Source organism: Bos indicus, chromosome 9, assembly GCF_029378745.1.
Source record: "Bos indicus isolate NIAB-ARS_2022 breed Sahiwal x Tharparkar chromosome 9, NIAB-ARS_B.indTharparkar_mat_pri_1.0, whole genome shotgun sequence".
NCBI lineage: Eukaryota > Metazoa > Chordata > Mammalia > Artiodactyla > Bovidae > Bos > Bos indicus.
Window position 1 is genome coordinate 51,079,161 of NC_091768.1, and position 22,239 is coordinate 51,101,399.

The 22,239-nt window shown below is 36.9% G+C and overlaps 1 protein-coding gene across 3 annotated transcripts in view; it reads left to right on the forward strand.

Annotated features, from left to right (window-relative positions):
* Positions 1–22,239, forward strand: part of FBXL4 (F-box and leucine rich repeat protein 4) — a 75,545-nt gene that overhangs the window by 27,180 nt on the left and 26,126 nt on the right. For all 3 annotated transcript variants that reach the window (XM_070796044.1, XM_019967327.2, XM_019967328.2), the window contains exons 4-6: positions 2,987–3,332; positions 12,522–12,766; positions 19,486–19,699. In XM_070796044.1, the coding sequence (XP_070652145.1) occupies positions 2,987–3,332; positions 12,522–12,766; positions 19,486–19,699 (805 nt within the window). The remainder of the gene's footprint in view (positions 1–2,986; positions 3,333–12,521; positions 12,767–19,485; positions 19,700–22,239) is intronic.

Here is a 22,239-nt window from a genome sequence, read left to right on the forward strand (position 1 = left end):
CACAGGGTCCTGAGTGGTCCTTGCTTCTTCGACATGAGAAAAACTTCCAACATCACTTGATGTCATTTTCCAGCAGCAACAAAAGGATGAGCAGAACCGAAGTCTGAGTTTTCTCATACCTTCTGCCACGTACCCCAGGATTCTTGGAAACAATCTGTCCAAAGTTAGGAATGCATTTCCCTATGAACATGGTTTTAAATATTTCATACTTCTGTTCCTGTACGGCTAGCTCTGTTGAACTGCCTGGATCTTCAGTAGAGTGTTCAGATCAATACCATTGTTAGAAACCCTCAAGATTTTTGCATTTAGACTTTAGGAGCACTTCTTAATCTAGGCTGGCATTTCTAATTTGCTGTTCTGCCTGTCACAGAAAGTGAGAATGCTCATCCTGCTTTCGTTTGCTCCTTAAATCTGCCACAACCTGCTGTGTTCCTTGAACTCTTCCCCTGCCTCCCAAGGCTGGTTATACAGCGGGGCCAGTCTCTCTATTCCTACTTTCAGTTTGTCTCTAAATACACATACTCAGAGTCTCTTTATATGTTTGATGGGTTTTATTCCTAGTGTTCAGGAGAGAAGTAGCAAATCTCACAAATATGGGGTGATTATAAGGGTTCTGTTAACTGTAAAAGTTCCTACTGTTATTGTCAGTGATATGTTTACTGGAATCCCCATTGAGTTTGTGCCTTATGCTTTTATTCCTAAAGGTAGAAATTACCAAAATTCCCTTCTCTTGAAATTGGTGCTGTATGCATGCCCCATCTTGGCCTAAAGACCATTATGGTACTTGTATGTGGATGACTTCTATAGTCTTGGCTCAGATTTCTTCCCTGAGTTTCACAGTCTTTTGTATATTTCAGTTTCCTAAATGCTTTGCTGTAGTCAGTTTTTACATAGGTATCAGTAAGTCATTGGGGCAAGGAAATGAACTGACAATATACTGGAAGGAAGAAAGTTTGATATGATCAATAGGCATATGAAAACATTTTAAGTATTATTAATAGTGAACTATAAATTATGTCACAGAGATATGGGTCACTATGAATTTAGAGATTATTTTTTTTTAAACAGAGAATACTGGGAACTCTCTGGTGGTCCAGTGGTTAAAACTCCAGGCTCCCAAGGAAGGGCGCCTGGGTTCAATCCCTGGTTGGGGAATTAGATCTCACATACCACAACCAAAGATCCTGAATGCTGTAACTGAGACTTGGCACAGCCAAATAAATAAATATATAATAAAAACAGAGGATGCTTTCAGTGGTTATTCTTATATAACTGTTGGCCTAAGCTCCTTTGAAAATAGTTTGCAGTATTTATTGGGAGACTTAAAAGTGTACTTAGACCTTGACATAAAATCTTTATTTAAAAGTTCTGCCAGCTAAAGTAAATTTAAACAGCAAAAGAAGTATTTATTGAAGTATTTCTGTCCATGTTTTTAATTTTCTCTGATAGATTAGAAAAATGTATTAGAAAAAAGGTTATTTATGCCGTATATGTGAGAGTATATATATTTAATGATGCTTTGTTATGAAGAATCTTTAAATAATTTTGGAAAATAATTTTATAAGAATATCTATGTAAAGATATGGAATATAAGTTAGTCCTTGAAGAAAAGATGAGCTGATGATTGTAATTTAGGCATTTCATTGAGAGGAGAGGCAACATGAGCAGATACCTTTCTGTGAAAATAAATTTATTATCTGGAAAGTAATGAATAACCAGGCTGAATAGTAAAAGTTCATTTTGAAGAAATAGGAGGAAATGTTACTTACCTGTTAACGTGTTAGCTAGTTGCTAGGTATGGAGGATACAAGGATGACTCAAAGATGACAATAATGGAAATTTAGGAGAAGGGCATATATGAGACAGTTTCATGAAAACTTTGATAAAACTTAATGACTGGGTAAAAGAAAATCAAGAATAATGAAATTTTTTTAATTTGTATGATGCCAGTAATAGAAATGGGAAAGGAGACCTTTATAAGGCAAGGTGGTCAGTTTAGTTTCCACAGTTGGTTTAGGGCACACACACAGGAGTGCTTGCTTTTTCTTTTTTTTTAGGTTAATTAATTTATTTATGGCTGCAGTGGGTCTTCATTGCTCCACTGGCTTTCTCTAGTTGCGGCAAGTGGGGGCTTCCCTCTGTTGCAGTGCTCGGGTTTCTTATGGTGGTGCCTTCTCTTGTTGCGGATCACAGGCTCTAGGCATGTGGGCTAGGCAGTTGTAGCACATGGGCTTAGTTGCTTCGTGGCATGTGGGATCTTCCCAGACCAGGGACTGAACCTGTGTCCGCTGCATTGGCAGGCAGAATCTTATCCACTGCACTGTCAGGGAAGTCCAGGAGTGCTTTCTTTCATGTGCTTTAATACTTGGAGTTTACTTTTTCTGTAAAACTGAATGTTGTTTATGTACCTCTGACTGCTGCTGCTGCTGCTAAGTCACTTCAGTCGTGTCCGATTCTGTGTGACCCCATAGACGGCAGCCCACCAGGCTCTCCTGTCTCTGGGATTCTCCAGGCAAGAACACTGGAGTGGGTTGCCATTTCCTTCGCCAATGCATGAAAGTGAAAAGTCAAAGTGAAGTCGCTCAGTCGTGTCCGACCCTCAGCGACCCCATGGACTGCAGCCTACCAGGCTCCTCCATCCATGGGAGTTTCCAGGCAAGAGTACTGGAGTGGGGTGCCATTGCCTTCTCCGGTACCTCTGACTAGTGATTCCAATTTTTAACTAACTGTGAAATATGCCTAAAATTACTTTCTAAGGAGTTTTAAAAATAATTTAAGTAGTAAAAATATTTTAAGTATAAGGTCTATGGCATTTAGATTTAAATTTTTTTCATGTCCTGGTAATAATTATTGGTTCGATTGTATCTATCTGCTTTGTTTAATGGTTTTGCTTCATAGTGGAACATATTGGGCATGGGGCCCTAACTTTATAGTAACAGAAATGTCATTCTAAATGGTATTATAGAGAAATTTCTTTCTTTGGCAGATGGGAGACTCTTTGGTCAGAGAAACCTACAAAGGTGAATGCTTCTCAAGCTCGGCAGTTTAAACCTTGTATTAAGCAGATAAATTTTCCTACAAATCTTATACGCCTGGAAATAAATAGTTCTCTTCTGGATTACTACACTGAATTAGATGCAGTTGTATTACACGGTATGAAGGACAAGCCCATGCTTTCTCTCAAGACTTCACTTATTGACATGAATGATCTAGATGAAGATGACTATGAAGAAAAGGATGATTGTGAAATCGACAATCTGAACAAAAAGTTTAGCAGTACTGCTCTCAGAGAAGGGCCAAGTAATGGATATTTTGATAAACTACCCTATGAGGTAAGCCAAAGATATTCAGTAGCAATATTGGACATACTATCATTTAAAAATATTTAGATATTGTTTATTTTGCTGAATGTCAGAGAAATTGGAGCATTAGTGAAGTATACATAATCTGATGTATTGTGTGTTTTGACTTTGGAAAAACCAGACAAAATTGTGTTCAGTAACTTCACCAGTTTTGTTTTGGATTGACTTCAGTGATTTTGGACAAATTCTTAGATATATGTTGTTTTATCACTGATTAATAATAACCAAAATACATAAAGCAGTAATAAATTACACTCTACTTTAATTCACACTTCCACAGCGTAAGCATGGGCAATATGTGTTTAATGTGATGCCAGTTATTTTAAAGATGATTCGTTGTGAAAATAGTATTAATACAATTGTGAGAGGAATCCTCATGCTGTTTAATAGTGCACAGTGTCTCCAAGTGTAACTTATTCTTCTCTAGTAACTCTATCCTATGTTCTTCTAACTAGCTATAATTTTTGGTCTAGGCAGGTTCAGGGAGGTTTTCAGTGTGTCTCTGCAGGGTTGTTTCTGGGGTATATTTAGCACTCCTGGCTCCCAGGCATCCAGTGCCATTGGCACATCTCCTGGAATGGGGGTGGGGCCAGGCATTTCTGGCCCCTGCTGAGAAGAGCTGTGTGTGGTTTAAAATATTAATAATATAATCAGATCTTTTAAAGAAAATTTTCTAAACTCAAACTACCATGGAGAGGGCTATCATGTAGATGAAACTGACCAGGAAATCTCTGAGGATATTCATACTCTGAGGGTCTGAATAAAGGATCAAGAACAGAATTCTGGAATTACTACCATCTAAAAGTCAAATACAGGCGGACAAGTCAGAAAAGGCACTTGGGACAAAGATGAGAGTGTCTTAAAAGCAGCGATAGGAAGCTAAAGAGGCATAGAGAACATAAAATGGGTGTGGTCAGCCACACTACTGCAGAGCTCAGTGACGGTGGCCCCTGCTCTTGGTCATTGCGAGAGCTTTGGTAATCCTTTACCATCATCAGTTCAATGGAACTATGACCATAGGTGGGAGATGGGAAAAATTTACCATATCTGGTTAAGGCATCAAGGGATGGGGAAGAAGCAGAGACAAAAATATTTGCTGTCTGAGCATAAGCAGAAAAAACCCTTCTGTTAATATACTCTAATTATGGGCTATAACATGGATAAGACTGTTCACCAATAATGAATAATACTTGGCATCCTGACTAATACTCCAGTCCTTCATGTCATATTCAGAGAAGAGCATATCAAAATGAGGGAGAGTATGACATTTTTATAGATATTATTTGCTCTAATTTGTCACTTAAAAGGAGAAAAGATGGGTGGCAGAAGATGCAACAGAGTAGGAAGGTTGCTGTTTGTAACACAGGTTGGGAGAGATTTCAGCATGTTTTTATGCTGTAGGGAAGGAGACTGTAGAGAGTTAAAGCTTCTAGTACATGCAGGGGGTTTAGTCAATACAACAAAGTCATGTGGAAGAACTGGGAGATGGAATCAGTCGTCTTAAAGGACATTAAATAGCCATGATGGAAGCAGTGCAATATATAGAGAATTAATGTTCCAAAACACCAAGTGATTTCACAGTGAGTAAAAGGAGAAACTGTTTTCTAAAGTTACCCAAATTATAGGTACTTCAAGTTATTTTAAGGGGGGAAAAACCCACATTGAAATAATAAGCCAAGTGATATCATCTTTCCATAGTTGAAAATAATTGTATTATGAGTAAAATGAATTTTGAGGGCAGGTCAACTTTTTTGAGAGTCCTTTCCTACATTGCATGGTGTCAAATGGTACTTTAGACTAGAATGTTTTTGTTGTTTAGTTGCTAAGTCGTGTCTGACTTTTGTGACCCCATGGACTGTAGCCCACCAGGCTCCTCTGTCCATGGGATATCCTAGACAAGAATTACTGAAGTGGGTTGCATTTCCTTCTCCAGGAGATCTTCCTGACCCAAGGATTGAACCCACGTCTCCTGCATTGGCAGATGGATTCTTTACCACTGAGTCACCTGAAAAGTCTCTTAGGCTAGGATACTCCCATATAAAAACATGGTTGACAGACACTAGCTATTGGATGAGTAATGATTAAAGGGTATTGTGGGCCTAAAGCCTGTTATTTTTCACTTAATCAAAATCCAAAAGTGCTTTTTCACATGCCAATGTCATGGTCTCAGTAATTTCACTGTTCTTTTTTTATTTTGATATTTGCTTAAAATATAACATTAGGGGGCTTCCATGGTATCTCAGATGGTGAAGAATCTACCTGCAATGTGGGAGTCCCAGGTTTAACCCCTGGGTTGGTAAGATCCCTTAGAGAAGGGAATGGCTACTCACTCTAGTATTGTTGCCTGGAGAATATTAAGGATCAGGAAATGTTTTCACACAGTATACATCTTTTAATATGACTTTTGTTTGGAATGATGCCAGCAATTGCTGGGAGTTATTTAAATTACAAATCATCTGGAAAAAAATCAATTATTTATCCTCTGGTACAGGGATACATTTAACTTTTAATGCTTCTTTGTACTAACTGCTTTAAAATTTTACTGAAATAACTTTTAATATTGCAGTTAAAACAACAAATATTTAAGGTCCTACTTTTGCCAAGCCTGGATGGATCATAGGTTCCTTCAGACATTTAAGAAGTGATCACTTTCTGTATTATTTAAACCTTTTCATGGAATAAAGAAAAAGGAAAGTTTTTAACTTCTTAATGAAGCTGATACAATAGTATAGCACATAAAAATAAACTTACAGACTAATTTTACTTATGCATCAAAATATAGTGAATAGAATTACCTAAAAATAAAAAAATCATTCAGGATGTAGTCCTGGAATTAAGGGTATTTAGGTATTAGATAATATATATGATAATATATAGTACTATAAAATGGTAACATAGTCAAAGGAGAAAAATTCTACGGTCATCTCAGTAGATGTGCAAAATTGGTTGACAAATTGCAGCTGGATAGAAATCCAAATTTTTACCAGTGTCAGTTTAAAAGTAAATATTAAGCTAGCTATGAACATTTCTTGCAAAGATGAGCTCGATAAAGGACAGAAATGGTATGGACCTAACAGAAGCAGAAGATACTAAGAAGAGATGGCAAGAATACACAGAAGAACTGTACAAAAAAGATCTTCACGACCCGGATAATCACAATGGTGTGATCACTGACCTAGAGCCAGACATCCTGGAATGTAAAGTCAAGTGGGCCTTAGAAAGCATCACTGCGAACAAAGCTAGTGGAGGTGATGGAATTCCAGTTGAGCTATTCCAAATCCTGAAAGATGATGCTGTGAAAGTGCTGCACTCAATATGTCAGCAAATGTGGAAAACTCAGCAGTGGCCACAGGACTGGGAAAGGTCAGTTTTCATTCTAATCCCAAAGAAAGGCAATGCCAAAGAATGCTCAAACTGCCGCACAATTGCACTCATCTCACACGCTAGTAAAGTAATGCTCAAAATTCTGCAAGCCAGGCTTCAGCAATATGTGAAACGTGAACTTCCTGATGTTCAAGCTGGTTTTAGAAAAGGCAGAGGAACAAGAGATCAAATTGCCAACATCCGCTGGATCATGGAAAAAGCAAGAGAGTTCCAGAAAAACATCTATTTCTGCTTTATTGACTATGCCAAAACCTTTGACTGTGTGGATCACAATAAACTGTGGAAAATTCTGAAAGAGATGGGAATACCAGACCACCTGACCTGCCTCTTGAGAAATTTGTATGCAGGTGAGGAAGCAACAGTTAGAACTGGACATGGAACAACAGACTGGTTCCAAATAGGAAAAGGAGTTCGTCAAGGCTGTATATTGTCACCCTGTTTATTTAACTTATATGCAGAGTACATCATGAGAAACGTTGGACTGGAAGAAACACAAGCTGGAATCAAGATTGCTGGGAGAAATATCAATAACCTCAGATATACAGATGACACCACCCTTATGGCAGAAAGTGAAGAGGAACTCAAAAGCCTCTTGATGAAAGTGAAAGTGGAGAATGAAAAAGTTGGCTTAAAGCTCAACATTCAGAAAACGAAGATCATGGCATCTGGTCCCACCACTTCATGGGAAATAGATGGGCAAACAGTGGAAACAGTGTCAGACTTTATTTTTCTGGGCTCCAGAATCATTGCAGATGGTGACTGCAGTCATGAAATTAAAAGACGCTTATTCCTTGGAAGGAAAGTTATGACCAACCTAGATAGCACATTGAAAAGCAGAGACATTACTTTGCCAACAAAGGTTCGTCTAGTCAAGGCTATGGTTTTTCCCGTGGTCATGTATGGATGTGAGAGCTGGACTGTGAAGAAGGCTGAGCGCCGAAGAATTGATGCTTTTGAACTGTGGTGTTGAAGAAGACTCTTGAGAGTCCCTTGGACTGCAAGGAGATCCAACCAGTCCATTGTGAAGGAGATCAGCCCTGGGATTTCTTTGGAAGGAATGATGCTGAAGCTGAAACTCCAGTACTTTGGCCACCTCATGAGAAGAGTTGACTCATTGGAAAAAACCCTGATGCTGGGAGGGATTGGGGGCAGGAGGAGAAGGGGACGACAGAGGATGAGATGGCTGGATGGCATCACTGATTCGATGGACGTGAGTCTGAGTGAACTCCGGGAGTTGGTGATGGACAGGGAGGCCTGGTGTGCTGCGATTCATGGGGTCGCAAAGAGTTAGACACGACTGAGCGACTGATCTGATCTGATCTGATGAATTGTCTACTACCAGGTATTAGTAACCAAGAGCTAACATCATATTTAATTATCAAACACTAGAAATGTTCAGTATGGTAGTCACTAGCACATGTACTATTGAGTACTTTATGTCTAATCTTAAGTAAAATAAGCTGAAAATATACACGTAAGATTTCAAAGACTTAATATGACAAAAAAAGATTTAGTTTCTCCGTAATAATTTTTAGGTTGAGCACATGTTGAGATGATCATTTTAAATATCTCATCAAATAAAATGCATTAAAATTAGTATCACCTATTTTTAAATTTATTTTATTTTTTAATTTCATTGAGGAATAATTGACAAATATAATTATTTGTATTTAAAGTGTACAACATGGCTTGATATACATTGTGTATAGCAACCCACTCCAGTGTTCTTGCCTGGAGAATCCCAGGGATGGCGGAGCCTGGTGAGCTGCTGTCTATGGGGTCGCACAGAGTCTGACATGACCAAAGTGACTTATTAGCAGCAGCAGCAGTGATTACCAAGATCAAGATAACTGACACATATATCACCTCCCGTTTTTAACTCTTTTGTGTGAGTGTTTGTGGTGAGAATGCTTAAGATCTACTCTAAGCAACTTTCAAGTATACAGTACTATATTATTAACTAGAGTCTTTTGACTTCTAACAACTTGTAGTTACTAAAAAAAATTTAAATTACATATGTGCCTCACATTTTTGGCTCACATACAAATTAGAGTCAGGAACAAGACAACAATTTTACTTAACATTGTTCTGGATATACTATCCAGTGCTGGAAGATGGGAGAAAGAAATAAGAGGCGTGATTTTTGAAAAGAAAGCTGTAAAATTATTGTCATTTGCAGACAATATGATTATGTATTAGAACACTCAGGAGAATAGACCAAAAACTATTCAGAACAATAAGTAAGTTGGCAGGTTACAAAATTAATAGATAAAAAAAATCAATAGATTTAAGAACTCTAGGATCAAAAAAGATAGTTAAATGATAAATTATGTCATGCTCTTGAGTAGGAAGACACAACAAAGAGATCAGTTTTCTTTAATAAAAGCTATGTGTTCAATGAAGTTCCAGGTAAAATGCAAACATAATGTGTTTATTTTTTAATATAAAAGTTCACCTAAACACTATGAAAATACTCAGGAAAATTTTGGAAAAGAAGAGTGATGGAGGGAGCCCTAGTCCCACCAGAGAATAAAATATATTATGAAGCCATAGTACTGATATTTGTGGGTGAACAATGAAGGTAGATTCTCACATAAACTTTTTTTTAATATATTTATTTTAATTGGAGGCTAATTACAGTATTGTGGCGGTGTTTGCCATACACTTACATGAATCAGCCACAGGTGTACATGTGTCCCCTCGTCCCGAACCCCCCTCCCACCTCCCTCCCCACCCCATCCCTCTGGGTGTCCCAGTGCACCAGCTTTGAGTGCACTGTTTCATGCTTTGAACTTGGACTGGCGATCTGTTTCACATATGGTAATATACATGTTTCAATGCTATTCTAGTAAATCATCCCACGCTTGCCTTCTCCCATAGCGTCCAAAAGTCTGTTCTTTACACTATGTCTCTTTTGCTGTCTTGCATATAGGGTCATCGTTACCATCTTTCTAAATTCCATATGTATGCATTAATATACTGTGTTGGTGTTTTTCTTTCTGACTTACTTCACTCTGTATAATAGGCTCCAGTTTCATCCACCTCATTAGAACTGACTCAAATGTGTTCTTTCTTATAGCTGAATAATTTTCCATTATGTATATGTACCACAACTTGTTTATCCATTCGTCTGCTGATGGACATCTAGGTTGCTTCCACGTCCTGGCTATTGTGAACAGTGCTGCAGTGAACATTGGGGAACACGTGCCTCTTTCAATTCTGGTTTTCTCAGTATATATGCCCAGCAGTGGGATTGCTGGGTCATATGGCAGTTCTATTTCCAGTTTTTTAAGGAATCCCCACACTTTTCTCCATAATGACTGTACTAGTTTGCATTCCCACCAACAAAGTAAGAGGGTTCCCTTTTCTCCACACCCTCTCCAGCATTTATTGTTTGTAGACTTTTTGATGGCAGCCATTCTGACTGGCGTGAGATGGTACCTCATTGTGGTTTTGATTTGCATTTCTCTGATAATGAGTGATGTTGAGCATCTTTTCATGCCACATGTAAACTTTTAAAAAGACAGAACAGAACTTACTTATTTGACCCAGTGGGCTATTGCTATGGGAGAAATAAATGGAAGAGAATAGACACCAACAAGAAAGAAGGAAACATTGGGAACTCCCTTGGCAAGAGTTATATTTCTGTAGTTAAAAGCAAAACAAACAAAACTCTAAGATGACAGTGCTACTATTTTTGTGCTGTTTTTTTGTTATTATTATTATTTTTTAATGTTTTTCCTTTTCCTGCCTTTCAGGATGGCAACATTAAAAGTATTGATACTAGTCTGGATAGGTTATGAGTGAATGGGTACTTTTATACACTGTTTGTGTAAATTGATGCAAACATTCTGAAGGGCAATTTTGTGTTTATATCAAAACTTTTAAGTGCATGAAATTTACCCTATGATATATTTGCAAAATTTATCAAGATATGCATACATACACACAATGATATTGCAGTGTTATTTACAGTAGGGAACAAACCAGGAAATACATCAATGAGAAATTAGTTGAATTAGTGTGTCATATCTACAAAGTGGCATGGGGTGGATTTGTGTGTGCAAATGTAGAAATATCTGCAAGATACATCATTCAATGAGAAAAGCAAGGTGAAGAACAGTGTATAAAGTATCATTCTTTTGGTGCAAATCCAGGAATAGAATTTCATGCATATTTATCTGGAAAAGAGCAGAAAAACTGTTAGCAGTGTTTACCAAGGGGTTGAGGGATTACTAGATTTGAGGGTAGAGAGGGAAGAACTTATCATTTTATACCTGCCTGCAGTGTTTGGGTTTTCTAATATTTTACCTGAATTTTCTCTTGTTATTTGTTTAATATTTTGCGTGTCGACAGTTTGCATGTCATCTGGATGGTGAGAGTTTAGACTAATTTTTAATTTCCCTGTATTTCCCTGTTTTTATAACACAAACACCCACACCCCTTAATGTTATTTTCAAAAGTCAAGTTCACATGTTAAAAATAAATAACAAAACACCCCAAGCCTTCTTATACTTAATATGTGTATAATCAGTGTGCATTTTTATATGTACTTTTTAAGCTTATTTTAAATATATTGTTGTCACTCTTTTTTGTACTTTGGCCTCAAACAGGGTTACTCTGACCTGAAAATAACACCGGGCTTACATAGTTAAATAAATTGATGAAGAACATTTAGGTTAAAGGGCATAATCACAAATCAAAAAGTATAGCTAGATAAATGCACTGCATTAAGTGAAAAAGTCATCCTTCTCTCTCATCTAGAGGTTTCTTTTTTTACCATTCAGCAAATACTCGATTTTTTTTCTTTGTGTTTCTTGGTTCAGAATAGGCTACTTAGCTATGATTCTTTGCAAATTAGTTTAGAAGCCCCCAACTGTTCACCATTAAGAAAAAACAAATCTTGAACTACTAACAGTTCAAAGAAACTATTAGAATTAGAGATAAATATCTTTTTGTTCCCTCCTCCTTAATACTTTTTTTGGTATTTGTTAGCTACCCCATCATCATTGCCAGTGGCTTTAAGCAGGCTCCTGATTCCTCTTCCCTGGAATTCTGCAGTTGCCCCCTGGCTGGTTTCCCTTCCTGCCTCCAGGAGTGCTCCCTGCAATGCTAAAACACAAATCTGACTCTATCACTCTGCAGCTCAAATCCCTTAGAGACTCCTCATTGCTTTTTGTGTAAATCCAGTCTCCTCTGTGAGGCTCTCTGACCTAATCCACCACTAACTAGTCTTTCCTCTCTGCAGTTTTGCCTCAGTCTTTAAAAGTGGAGCCTTCGTGGTCTAAGTCTACTTTTACTGCGGTTAAGCTTGTATCTTGTGTCAGGCTCTAGTGGCAGTCTGTGCTCCTAGCAAAGTTATTAAAACAGTCATTGTCCTTATCAACATCCCACTGAACTCTGAAAACCCTGAGAGGGGGAGCTCTTCTATCACCAGTGATAGATGTGTAATCGATGTTCAGTAAAGGTTAAGTCTGTGAAAAATTGTATTATTCAATAGATTACCAATATATACTTTTTGCACTGTTAAAAAAAAAAGAGTAATTAACATGAATTGAGTATACAGTGAACGCTCTTGAAATGTAATATATATAGCCTTATGTATGTATGGGTACTACTGATGTGGATAATTCTGTTGAATATTGATTTATTTAGTATGTGAAAATACTGTTATAAAATGTATGATACTGTTCTTTATTAGATCATATCATATGCTTCATAAAGTGATACTGTTTTTTTCAGTCTGGGTGAACTTGGTTTCTCTGTTTTATGTAGCTCATTCAACTGATTCTGAATCATCTTACACTACCAGACCTGTGTAGATTAGCACAGACTTGCAAACTACTGAACCAACATTGCTGTGATCCTCTGCAGTACATCCACCTCAATCTGCAACCGTACTGGGCAAAACTGAATGACACCTCTCTAGAATTTCTGCAGGCTCGCTGCACTCTTGTGCAGTGGCTTAATTTATCTTGGACTGGCAATAGGGGATTCATCTCTGTTGCGGGATTTAGCAGGTTAGTGCCAAACCTCGTTGAGGTTATTTTATCAGCAGACTGTACTTACTATATAGTAGTTAACATAATAAAAGTTTGAAATTATGTACCATGTATTTTATAGAAATCAGGAGAAATACATTTGTGTATCTTGTTCAGAATGCTTCTGCTTACAAAAGTGGATGAGTTCATTTCGCCATCCTCTTACATCTCAGCTTCATAAGATGAAGGGGAAATTATGTCCTTTACCTCAAATTGTTCAAAATCCCAAGTAACTTTCAACAGAGCTCCTTTTTTTTTTCTTTCTCGTATTTTCAGCACAGATGATTAACACATTTTAAGAACTATTTCCAAATCAAAATCTACCTCTCTAATGTGATTTGTCAGAAATGGAAAACAATTTATTATAGAACATTTTTAATTAAATCTTAATTACATGTGCAATACATCACCCAAATTTAGAAGCTCATTTAAACTAATTATGTTGAAAATGCAATTGCATGTTAAATAGGCGACCACACTTGCAGACCTGCCCAGGTGTTTCTGCTCCTTTCTATTTAAGCATTTAGTTTCCTTACTATTAAATGTCACCTGTTAAACATTTGAAAGCCTGCACGCGTGCATATTCATTTAGCAACGCCATAGTCATTTTTTCTTGTGATACAAACAGGTGTTTTTCTCTTAACCTTGATGATGGTTATTCTCATTGTAAGTTACAGTATAATCCATTTCATTAAGTTAAATAATGAAGAAATAGACACTTTGGGGAAATTACCTGTTATTTTTGATTAACGAATAATCGCCTATCGTGTTTTTAGAAGTTAGAATGAACTACAGCTTTCCCTACACACATCCCCAAGTGGATGCATTCCAGTGGCTTATGAATTAGAAATTTGTATTTTGAGCTTTGTTTCTCCTTGACTTAGAGTATAAAATTAAAGATGCAGTTCCAGAAATAAATATTTGATACCTTAGATTCAGATGAAATCATGTTTGAAATAGCACCAATGTGTTCAAAATGCTAATATTAATAGTTTGTGCATCAAATTAAAAAAACACAGGCAATAATGGCTTACAGCACATGTTGAAACCATGGATGCACTGGGTTTCTTTCTTTTCTGCCAGAAACAGAACTAGAGGAAGGGGTTCTTAGATAAAGCATTCTGGGATTTGAGGGTCAGAATCTAAAGATTCTGTAACATGCTGTGTATACAAAATTATTTTTTATTATGTAAATCTGCTTAAGAGGGGATATATATATATATATAATAGTAGGTATTATATATATGTAAGAAAATGAGTTGTTTCTTTTTGGCAGTGTAATTTTGGTGAATTTTGATAGAATCCACATTTTGAAAATTGCTGGATTTTTGACAGCTCTCCATTGGAACACAGCTTAGTCCTTTCTGTTTCCCTTTCTGCAAACACACCCTTCATTGGCAAACTGTCCTCACTGCTAATGGGACCAAGAAGAACTGAAGCTAATGATGACTGTGGGTATTCAGAGAGTACACTATGGATCATAAACCAAGACTAACCGAGAGCAGATAGAACCATTGGTATCAGTAAGCAGTATTTTACCTTATAAGGACTTCAGGGTATTTTAATTCCCCTCATAGCTCTTTCTTAAATGTTTCCCACTATTTGGGACTTCTTATGTGTGTGTTTTCACTGTTGGTGTGTAGTGTGTAAGGCATTATGGTGAGTATTGTGGACCACGTGAAGAGGTAGATGATATAGTTCCTACTACAAAAACAATACAGATATAAAGATAAACATTTAAACATATCATTCCTATATTTTTATAAATAAAATAGCAGGGAGGCAGCTAATGAGTAAAGACATTAAAGAAAACTTCGGTAATGAATGACCAAGTCCAACTTCCTAGGCAAAATGTGGCATATACCCATAGTATAATGAGTAAAATACAAAGATAATATTAAATCAGTTTTTAGAAATTCTCTTTTTGTAGCTTCTTCTGGTGCATTAGCAGAAACATAAGTTGTTAGAAAACTTCACAATGCTATTTTAAGAATTTTAGACGTGCAGTGGATAAAGATCTTCTTTTATAAGTTTAAAGCTCCAATCTACTTTCTCACCAGCAATTTCTCTTCCATTTTCAATTTGCCCCTTTAGTTGCTGTGGAGTTGTTTGAATAATCACAAAAGTACATACATAAATTTAAGTTTTCCATATTTCACAGGAGTATTTCAGCCTGTAAAACCATGTATCTTGATAGCATTCCTTTGAGCATAGTCATTGTTCCCATTAAGAAAAGAAAAAGTTGAAATAACAGAGAGAGAGTCTTTTTGGGGATGGGAGATACTGGAGCTTTGCCTACTGATTACTGTTGGCCCCCTTGACTTGACTGCTGAATTGATAGTCATTATGGCTTGTAGGCAGCATTCCCAGAATAAACAATAAATATTCATGGCTTGATTATTAATGAATAATCTATGAGTAAGTGTGGTCTATTTATGCTCGTTACTGTGAAGAAGGTTTATTTATAATACTTTAAAGGGAAAAAAAGTACATTTTTGAACTAGAAACCGATGATGATGAGTTGCCTTTTGAGCAAGTCTTTGGGAAAAGTTTGATATAGGTAATTTTTGTTGCCTAAAAACCTTATCCTCACAAACTGAAACTGTTTCACTGCATTTTAAAGAAGTTAGAAATTTATTTTATTCAAAATAGCAGGGGAAGTGGAATAATGAGAACTTAAAACTTTTAATCAGTTATTAAAATCCTATTCTATCTACAGATTTGTGACTTGTAACTTCAAGTCCTGCTCATGTATATCATTATTCATTAAAGTCACATCTATTGTAATTACACTTTCCTCTTGCAATACACTCCCTAAAGTCTTGGATATTCCTTTGCCACCCTGTTTGTTTGTGCTCTGAGGCTTAATTATACCATTTTGATGTTCAAAAAGCCTTAGACTCATTTTTTTATGCTATAGTTTTTCTTCAGATAGTTGCTCAAACTAATCACCTTGAGCGCCACCTCAGTTATGTAGAGATTTCTACCCCTAGCCCATCTACTTGTTCCCTTCAGAAAACATTGTTGGATGCTTTTTAGGTTTAAGGACTTGATGTTTTGACATAAAACTACAGTTTTATGGAATAGAGAGCTTTTTGCGTATTCATATATTTGTTTATTCAGTTGCCTGCCAATGTTTTACACTGTTGTATCTTTTTGATGGTCAACTTCTAGAGATTAAAGACCATTTACGACAGTTTCTTTTCATGTCCTTCTACCATTGCTGGATGGTGCCGTACACAGTTAAGCAAGAAGTTTTGTTTTTAATAACTTTATTTTGGATCTGATATAGTAAATAATGCTCCAGGTATTTGGAATTAAAAATATCTTAAATATACTGTTTTATAAAACTCAGTGAGGGCCAGCTACAAAACATGAGATTAGGATTCAGAGCCATGGATATTTATACCTAATTCTCCTCTTTACCTTGAAACTTGAGGCAGGTTGTAAGGTTTGGTGCCTTTTATTTTGTGATGAATAAACTCAGATTAAATCATTTATTCACGTAATGTTAATTATTTTAGGGTACAAATTACCATTTAGTAAATTACTTCTTATGTACCTGTATCACTCTGGACAAATTAATTCACCTTATAAGGATAGGCAATTTATTTCTCTCTCCAGAGACTCCTTTTCTCATAGCAGGAGACCTAGTTTGGGATTGTTTATCTGAACTTAGGTTTTCTCATAATATCCTCAATATCAAGAAATACTTGATGAGAATTCATAAGATGAAATGAACAGGCTTCAGGAAATAAACAAGCTATAGTTCTCTTTTCAGGTGACCAGTATTACAACTGAGATGAATAAATAGATGACTAAGATCTGTAATTATGTGTTAAAACTTTATGAGGAACATTAAGGAAGGAAATGAGTTGTGTTCAGCTAATTAATTGATTCTGCTATTTCTGCCTTCTTGTAGTGGAAATATGAAAAAGCCAGTGGTGTAGATCTCATAAGTTAAGGAAGAGTTGACTATGGGGATATTGACTAAATAATAAAAATATAGGATATAGAAAAAGGGAGAGAGTCATAAAGGTGATATAAGCATGATCATTGTCATTATTGTGCTTCCAAATTCTATCATTCATTAAATCAATTTGGGAAGTTTTCTAGTCTATTAACAGCTTTCTGATGATTGGCTTGCTATCTTTAGAAGGGAAGAGTTCATTAATGAGAGAAAAGAGACAAGGGGTGTCAAAGCATTCCAAGTCTAATACTGAAAAGAACTGTAGAACAAAGTGCTTTGCCAAATAATGAAGACCTTCAATAGATAAGATGCCTAAAGATTTTAAGAGTTAATATACTCATTTAACTTTTATAATCTGCAAATAATTTTAGAAGGATCAAATCCAAATAGGATACTCTAGATCTCTGGTGCCCTACATTCATTTCTAGATTGCTAGCTTCTAAATGATGATGAACTAGCCATAACTATAATGTATATTCAAAGTAAGGTAAAAATGTTCATTTTGTTATATGTCCTAGTTTGACCCTCTTAAAGGAAAAATACTGAGTCCATAGAACCTAGTCTGCTCCAGAGTAGAGGAAATTTAAATTCCTCAAATGCATTTTCATGATTGGAAGAGTTATTCAGCAAATTCATCAAGTGTTTTTATGCATCTGACATCATGCTAAGTACTAAGTATACCACAGATAGACTCAATGTAAATAAATCAGTAAATAAGGCAATTACGGTTAACAGAAGAATGAATTTTGGTTGAGAAATAGAGGAGCTGAGTTCATTCAGCTCAGCGTGTAGAAGATACGTTGTTAATTTAGTACCCATTGCTTCCCTTTGAAATAGATCCCCAGTCTGAATATTGAGCACCACAATCAGCGCCACCACCTCCGTCCAGTGCACCATCCCCTCTTCCCTGAATATGGTTATGGTGTCCTGATGATCTCCCAGTTTTCACCCCTGTTCCCCTTCAGCTTATTCTCCACACAGAAACCAGAGTGATCCTGTTAAAACACAAGCAAGTGGTGCCACACCTCTGCTCAAAAACCCTCTGATGTCTGAGAATCCTGTCTCCCTCAAAATAAAAGCCTGAGTCTTTATAGGATACACACTGTATGACCTGCCCCTTACCACTCCGATCTGCTCCCATCTGCCTCTCACTTTGTGCCTGCTTGCAGTTCCCAACTCTAGGCATTGTCTGAGGTGCCCTGCCTCTGAGCTGTCATCCTTGCTGCTGCCGGCTTGCCACTTCTCTGGGGAACTGCTTTGCTCCCCCTCTCGCTTCTCTTGACTCACCTCAGTGAGGCTTCCCTGTCTACTCTTCACACTTTCTGTTGTCCTTCTCTGCTTTTCTTTTCTTCTTGGCACTCTTCACTCTCTAATATACTATTAATTTTACTCATTTATTTGTTCATGGTCTGCCTCTCCTACTGAAATGTAAGTAAGCTCCATGAGAGCAGGGACTTTGCCCACCGCCAACTTCCCAGTGTCTAGAGTAACGCAGGGTCATAGTAGGAGCTCAGTTAATATTTGTTGAGTGAATCCCTGAAGGTGCTTGATGTAAACTGTCCTTTTAGCCAGTACAGTAGCAGAGAACAGTAGTGAAACACGTGGGAGGAGATCAAGGTGAGGGGACAGCTTGAAGAGTGCCCGAGAGTTTGAAGGAAGGGGAGGGCGTGTGAAATGGTGTGAGATGCTCCAATAAATCAAGTAATACAAGGGCTGGAAAAAAAGGCCCTTTGATTTGGCATTTAAAAGGAAAGGATGAATTTAGGGAAAGCAGAACATAGACTGCAATGGATTAAGAATAAGCAGATGTTCTTGGATGTTTGGGTGTAAATAAGCTGTGTGGGCTACTGACTTATATGCAATATTTAAAATAAATGTGTAGCGATTACATTTTTTATTGTTTGTGTGTTGGCTAAGATTTCATTGTTAATATTTGTGGGGTACTCTGGCCTTTACAGACTTCTTTCACGTTATTGTAGAATGTTCAAAACCACAAGCAGTGTGGTGAGTGCTGTTACATGTTTCTAGTCTGCCTTCTACTGCTGAGGGAGTGCTGTGTGTGTGCGGGTGGGTGTGTGCACAAATGCGCGCACATGTGCACACACCCTTAGTCACATCCGCCTCTGCGACCACATGAACAGAGGAATCCACCAAACTTTTCTGTCTATGGAGAATCCCTTGGACGGCAAGCCTGGTGGGCTGCCGTCTGTGGGGTCGCACAGTCGGACACGACTGACGCAACCCAGAAGTTTTCTGAGTTGAGAGGAGGCTAGTCTGATCTGTTTTGAGGTCATTTAGTTAGAGCGGTCACTTTGTGTGCCTTGTTCAAAATAAATTATCCAGTACTGTTTAGGGTACTGTTTAGAAAGAAATATCTTCCAGAAGTTGAGAGTTTTGTTATATTTTGTTTGTTGGCTCTACCAGCTCGGGTGTGAATTACAGGTAAGTAGAAGAAATACACCCTCTTGCTTTCTTAATTTCCCACTTAACAGTAGCTGACTTTTTATGTGATATGAATCCATTTTATCTTCTCAGGTTGATTTATTGTAGCCTAACCATGCCTGTTTCGGCAGGCAGTAAATGAGAATTTAAGTGAAACAAGTTTTTTTTATTTTCCCTGATAGAAATCTATTCTGAGGGTGTCTGCTTAGAGTTGATATAATTCCAAAGTGCTTGCAAAAAATATGTTTTAGTTTTATGAAATTCACACGGAGCATTGTGTTTACAGGTTTCTGAAGGTCTGTGGATCTGAATTAGTGCGCCTTGAATTATCCTGCAGCCACTTCCTTAATGAAACTTGCTTGGAGATTATTTCTGAGATGTGCCCAAATCTACAGGACTTAAATCTCTCCTCCTGTGATAAACTACCACCTCAAGCTTTCAGCCACATCGCCAAGTTGTGCGGCCTGAAACGACTCGTTCTCTATCGAACAAAAGTAGAGGTAAGATTTATACTTTTAGTAATATAATGACCAACGGAATGATCAGTTGCCTGTAATTGCTCATAATAATATGATTTATGATTTTTAAATAAATTAAGTTTATGACACCACCTGACTATCCTAAAACAATTAGAGCTGATTCAGTCATTTCATAATTAGTCTATAGTATTTTTTTTGTTGTTTCTTTGTTTTTCAATTTAGGAAAATGTTACCCTCTGTGCTCTTAAAATTTTTGTAATGCTGTTCATGTTTCTAGGTAAAGAAGCAAGCAATAGGCTGAGGTGAGCTGAAATGCTGGCAGGGAATTAATTCGTGAAAGTGCTGGGAGGAAAGTGTGTAGGAGGACGTTTGCTTGGAGTGAGAGGAAGCAAAGTGGAATTCATCCAGGAGCGAACTTCACAGTTAAAATTCCTAATACATAGTTTGGGAGTCTCATTAAAGAAGAGTGGAGTCACGTAATATTTATTGATCTCCTTGCTTTTTTTCCACTTAGCTCTAGGACATCTTACCAGACCATTATATATATTACCACCTGACTCTTTTCATTAACTGTGTAGTTTATGTTTTACCATGATCAACTCAGTTAGTTGTTCCCCAAATGGTCAACATTTCAGTTTTCCCAGCTGTTTTTCTTTTACAAACCATCTAGCATTAGCATTATTTTGCACAGTTTTCTATATACTGGCTATTGTTGCTATAGGATAGAGTTCTGTAAGTGGTACTGCTGGTCAGAATGTAAACATCCACTTACTGCTGTACACCTGTTTCCTCTATTCCAGTCTTGTTGGCCTTCTTTCTGTCCCTTGAACATTCTGATCCAGTCCCAGCTCATGGCTTTTTGTCCTATGCCTGTCTGGAATATTCTTCCAGCTTGTTATATGGCTGTCCTCTTCTCAATTCAGTGTCCTACTTAAATATTTTTTTTTCAGAGATGGTTTCTTAGGCATTGATAAAAGGTAGCCTCCCCACCCTCTTCTGGTTGGCTCCTGTCATATTATATCACCTAGTGTATTTTCTAACAACTTTAGACCATCATGTTGGTTTTCTTATGATCATCTGTCTCCTTATACTAGGATATATGTTTCATGACAGTAGGATATATGTTCTTATGATCATCTGTCTCCTTAGACTAGGATATATGTTTCATTCAGTGGTCTATCTTTTTCATTGCCATGTTCCTGATATCTAGTATAGTACCTGGTAAAGATTGGCCATTCCGTAAATATTTAAAGAAATGAATAAGATAGACAAATTACTTTTCCAAAATGATGTACCAGTTGCCTCTCCACTCTAGTGAACCCTTGCCTGCTTTGAATGTTGCCTTGGCCAAATATTTTGAGAATCATTTACATGAAATGTACTTAGAGGATGCCAAATACATAATAAACTCTCAATAAATATTATCTGCTAAAACAGTAGTAAGAGTAATAATCATTATTATGGCAATTCTGTATATGTTTTGCTGTGTGGTAGGGAAGGTCTTCTCTCTCTATTCTTTTTAAACTTAAAAGAAATCCTTGTATATTATTATTCTTCCAGCTATATCTTTCAGCAAAGATTTTTTTGGGAGTGCCTTTATTATATTTCATTTTGCTCTTTAATAAGATTTCATATCTGTTCATATATGTCTTGTTTTACATTCAAGAGCATGTTATAGTTTTCTTCATTTAGATTTTATATCCTTCTGGTTAAATTTATCCCTTGTCTTTCATAGTCTCAGACACTATTTTCTTTCATTTTAATTGGTTATTTTTCATATAAAGAAAAATTGAGTTTTGTATATTTATCTTGTATCTGCTCCCCTACAGTTCAGTTCAGTTCAGTTCAGTCACTCAGTCGTGTCCGACTCTTTGCGACCCCATGAATCGCAACATGCCAGGCCTCCCTGTCCATCACCAACTCCTGGAGTTCACTCAGACTCAGTCCATCGAGTCCGTGATGCCATCCAGCCATCTCATCCTCTGTCGTCCCCTTCTCCTCCTGCCCCCAATCCCTCCCAGCATCAGAGTCTTTTCCAATGAGTCAACTCTTCTCATGAGGTGGCCAAAGTACTGGAGTTTCAGCTTTAACATCATTCCTTCCAAAGAAATCTGAATGCTTATAATTGTTCTAATAACTTATATCTTTTGAGTTTCCTAATGATGTAATTGTATAATCTGGAAATTAATATACCTTTTCTTTCTGTTCCAATGTTTAAAGTATTGCTACACTAAGTAGAACTTCATAAATAATGTAGGATAATAGAGTCACAATAGGTATACCAATCTTGTTTCTAATATGGAGGGAATTTTTTCTTTTTTAAATATTTATATGACAAATATGTGGCAGGTACTGGTGTAGGCACTGAGACTTCATTAATGAACTAGACAACTCCTCATGTAACTTACTAGTTTTATCTATTGTTTGATGTTATTTGTGATAAATATCATTTGAGTAAGACTATTTTTATCAAAAATGTGTATTATATTAAAATTTTTTAAAGCCTCCATTACCACCCTGATCTTTTTTCTTCTTTTATTTGTTAATATAATGACTTATGC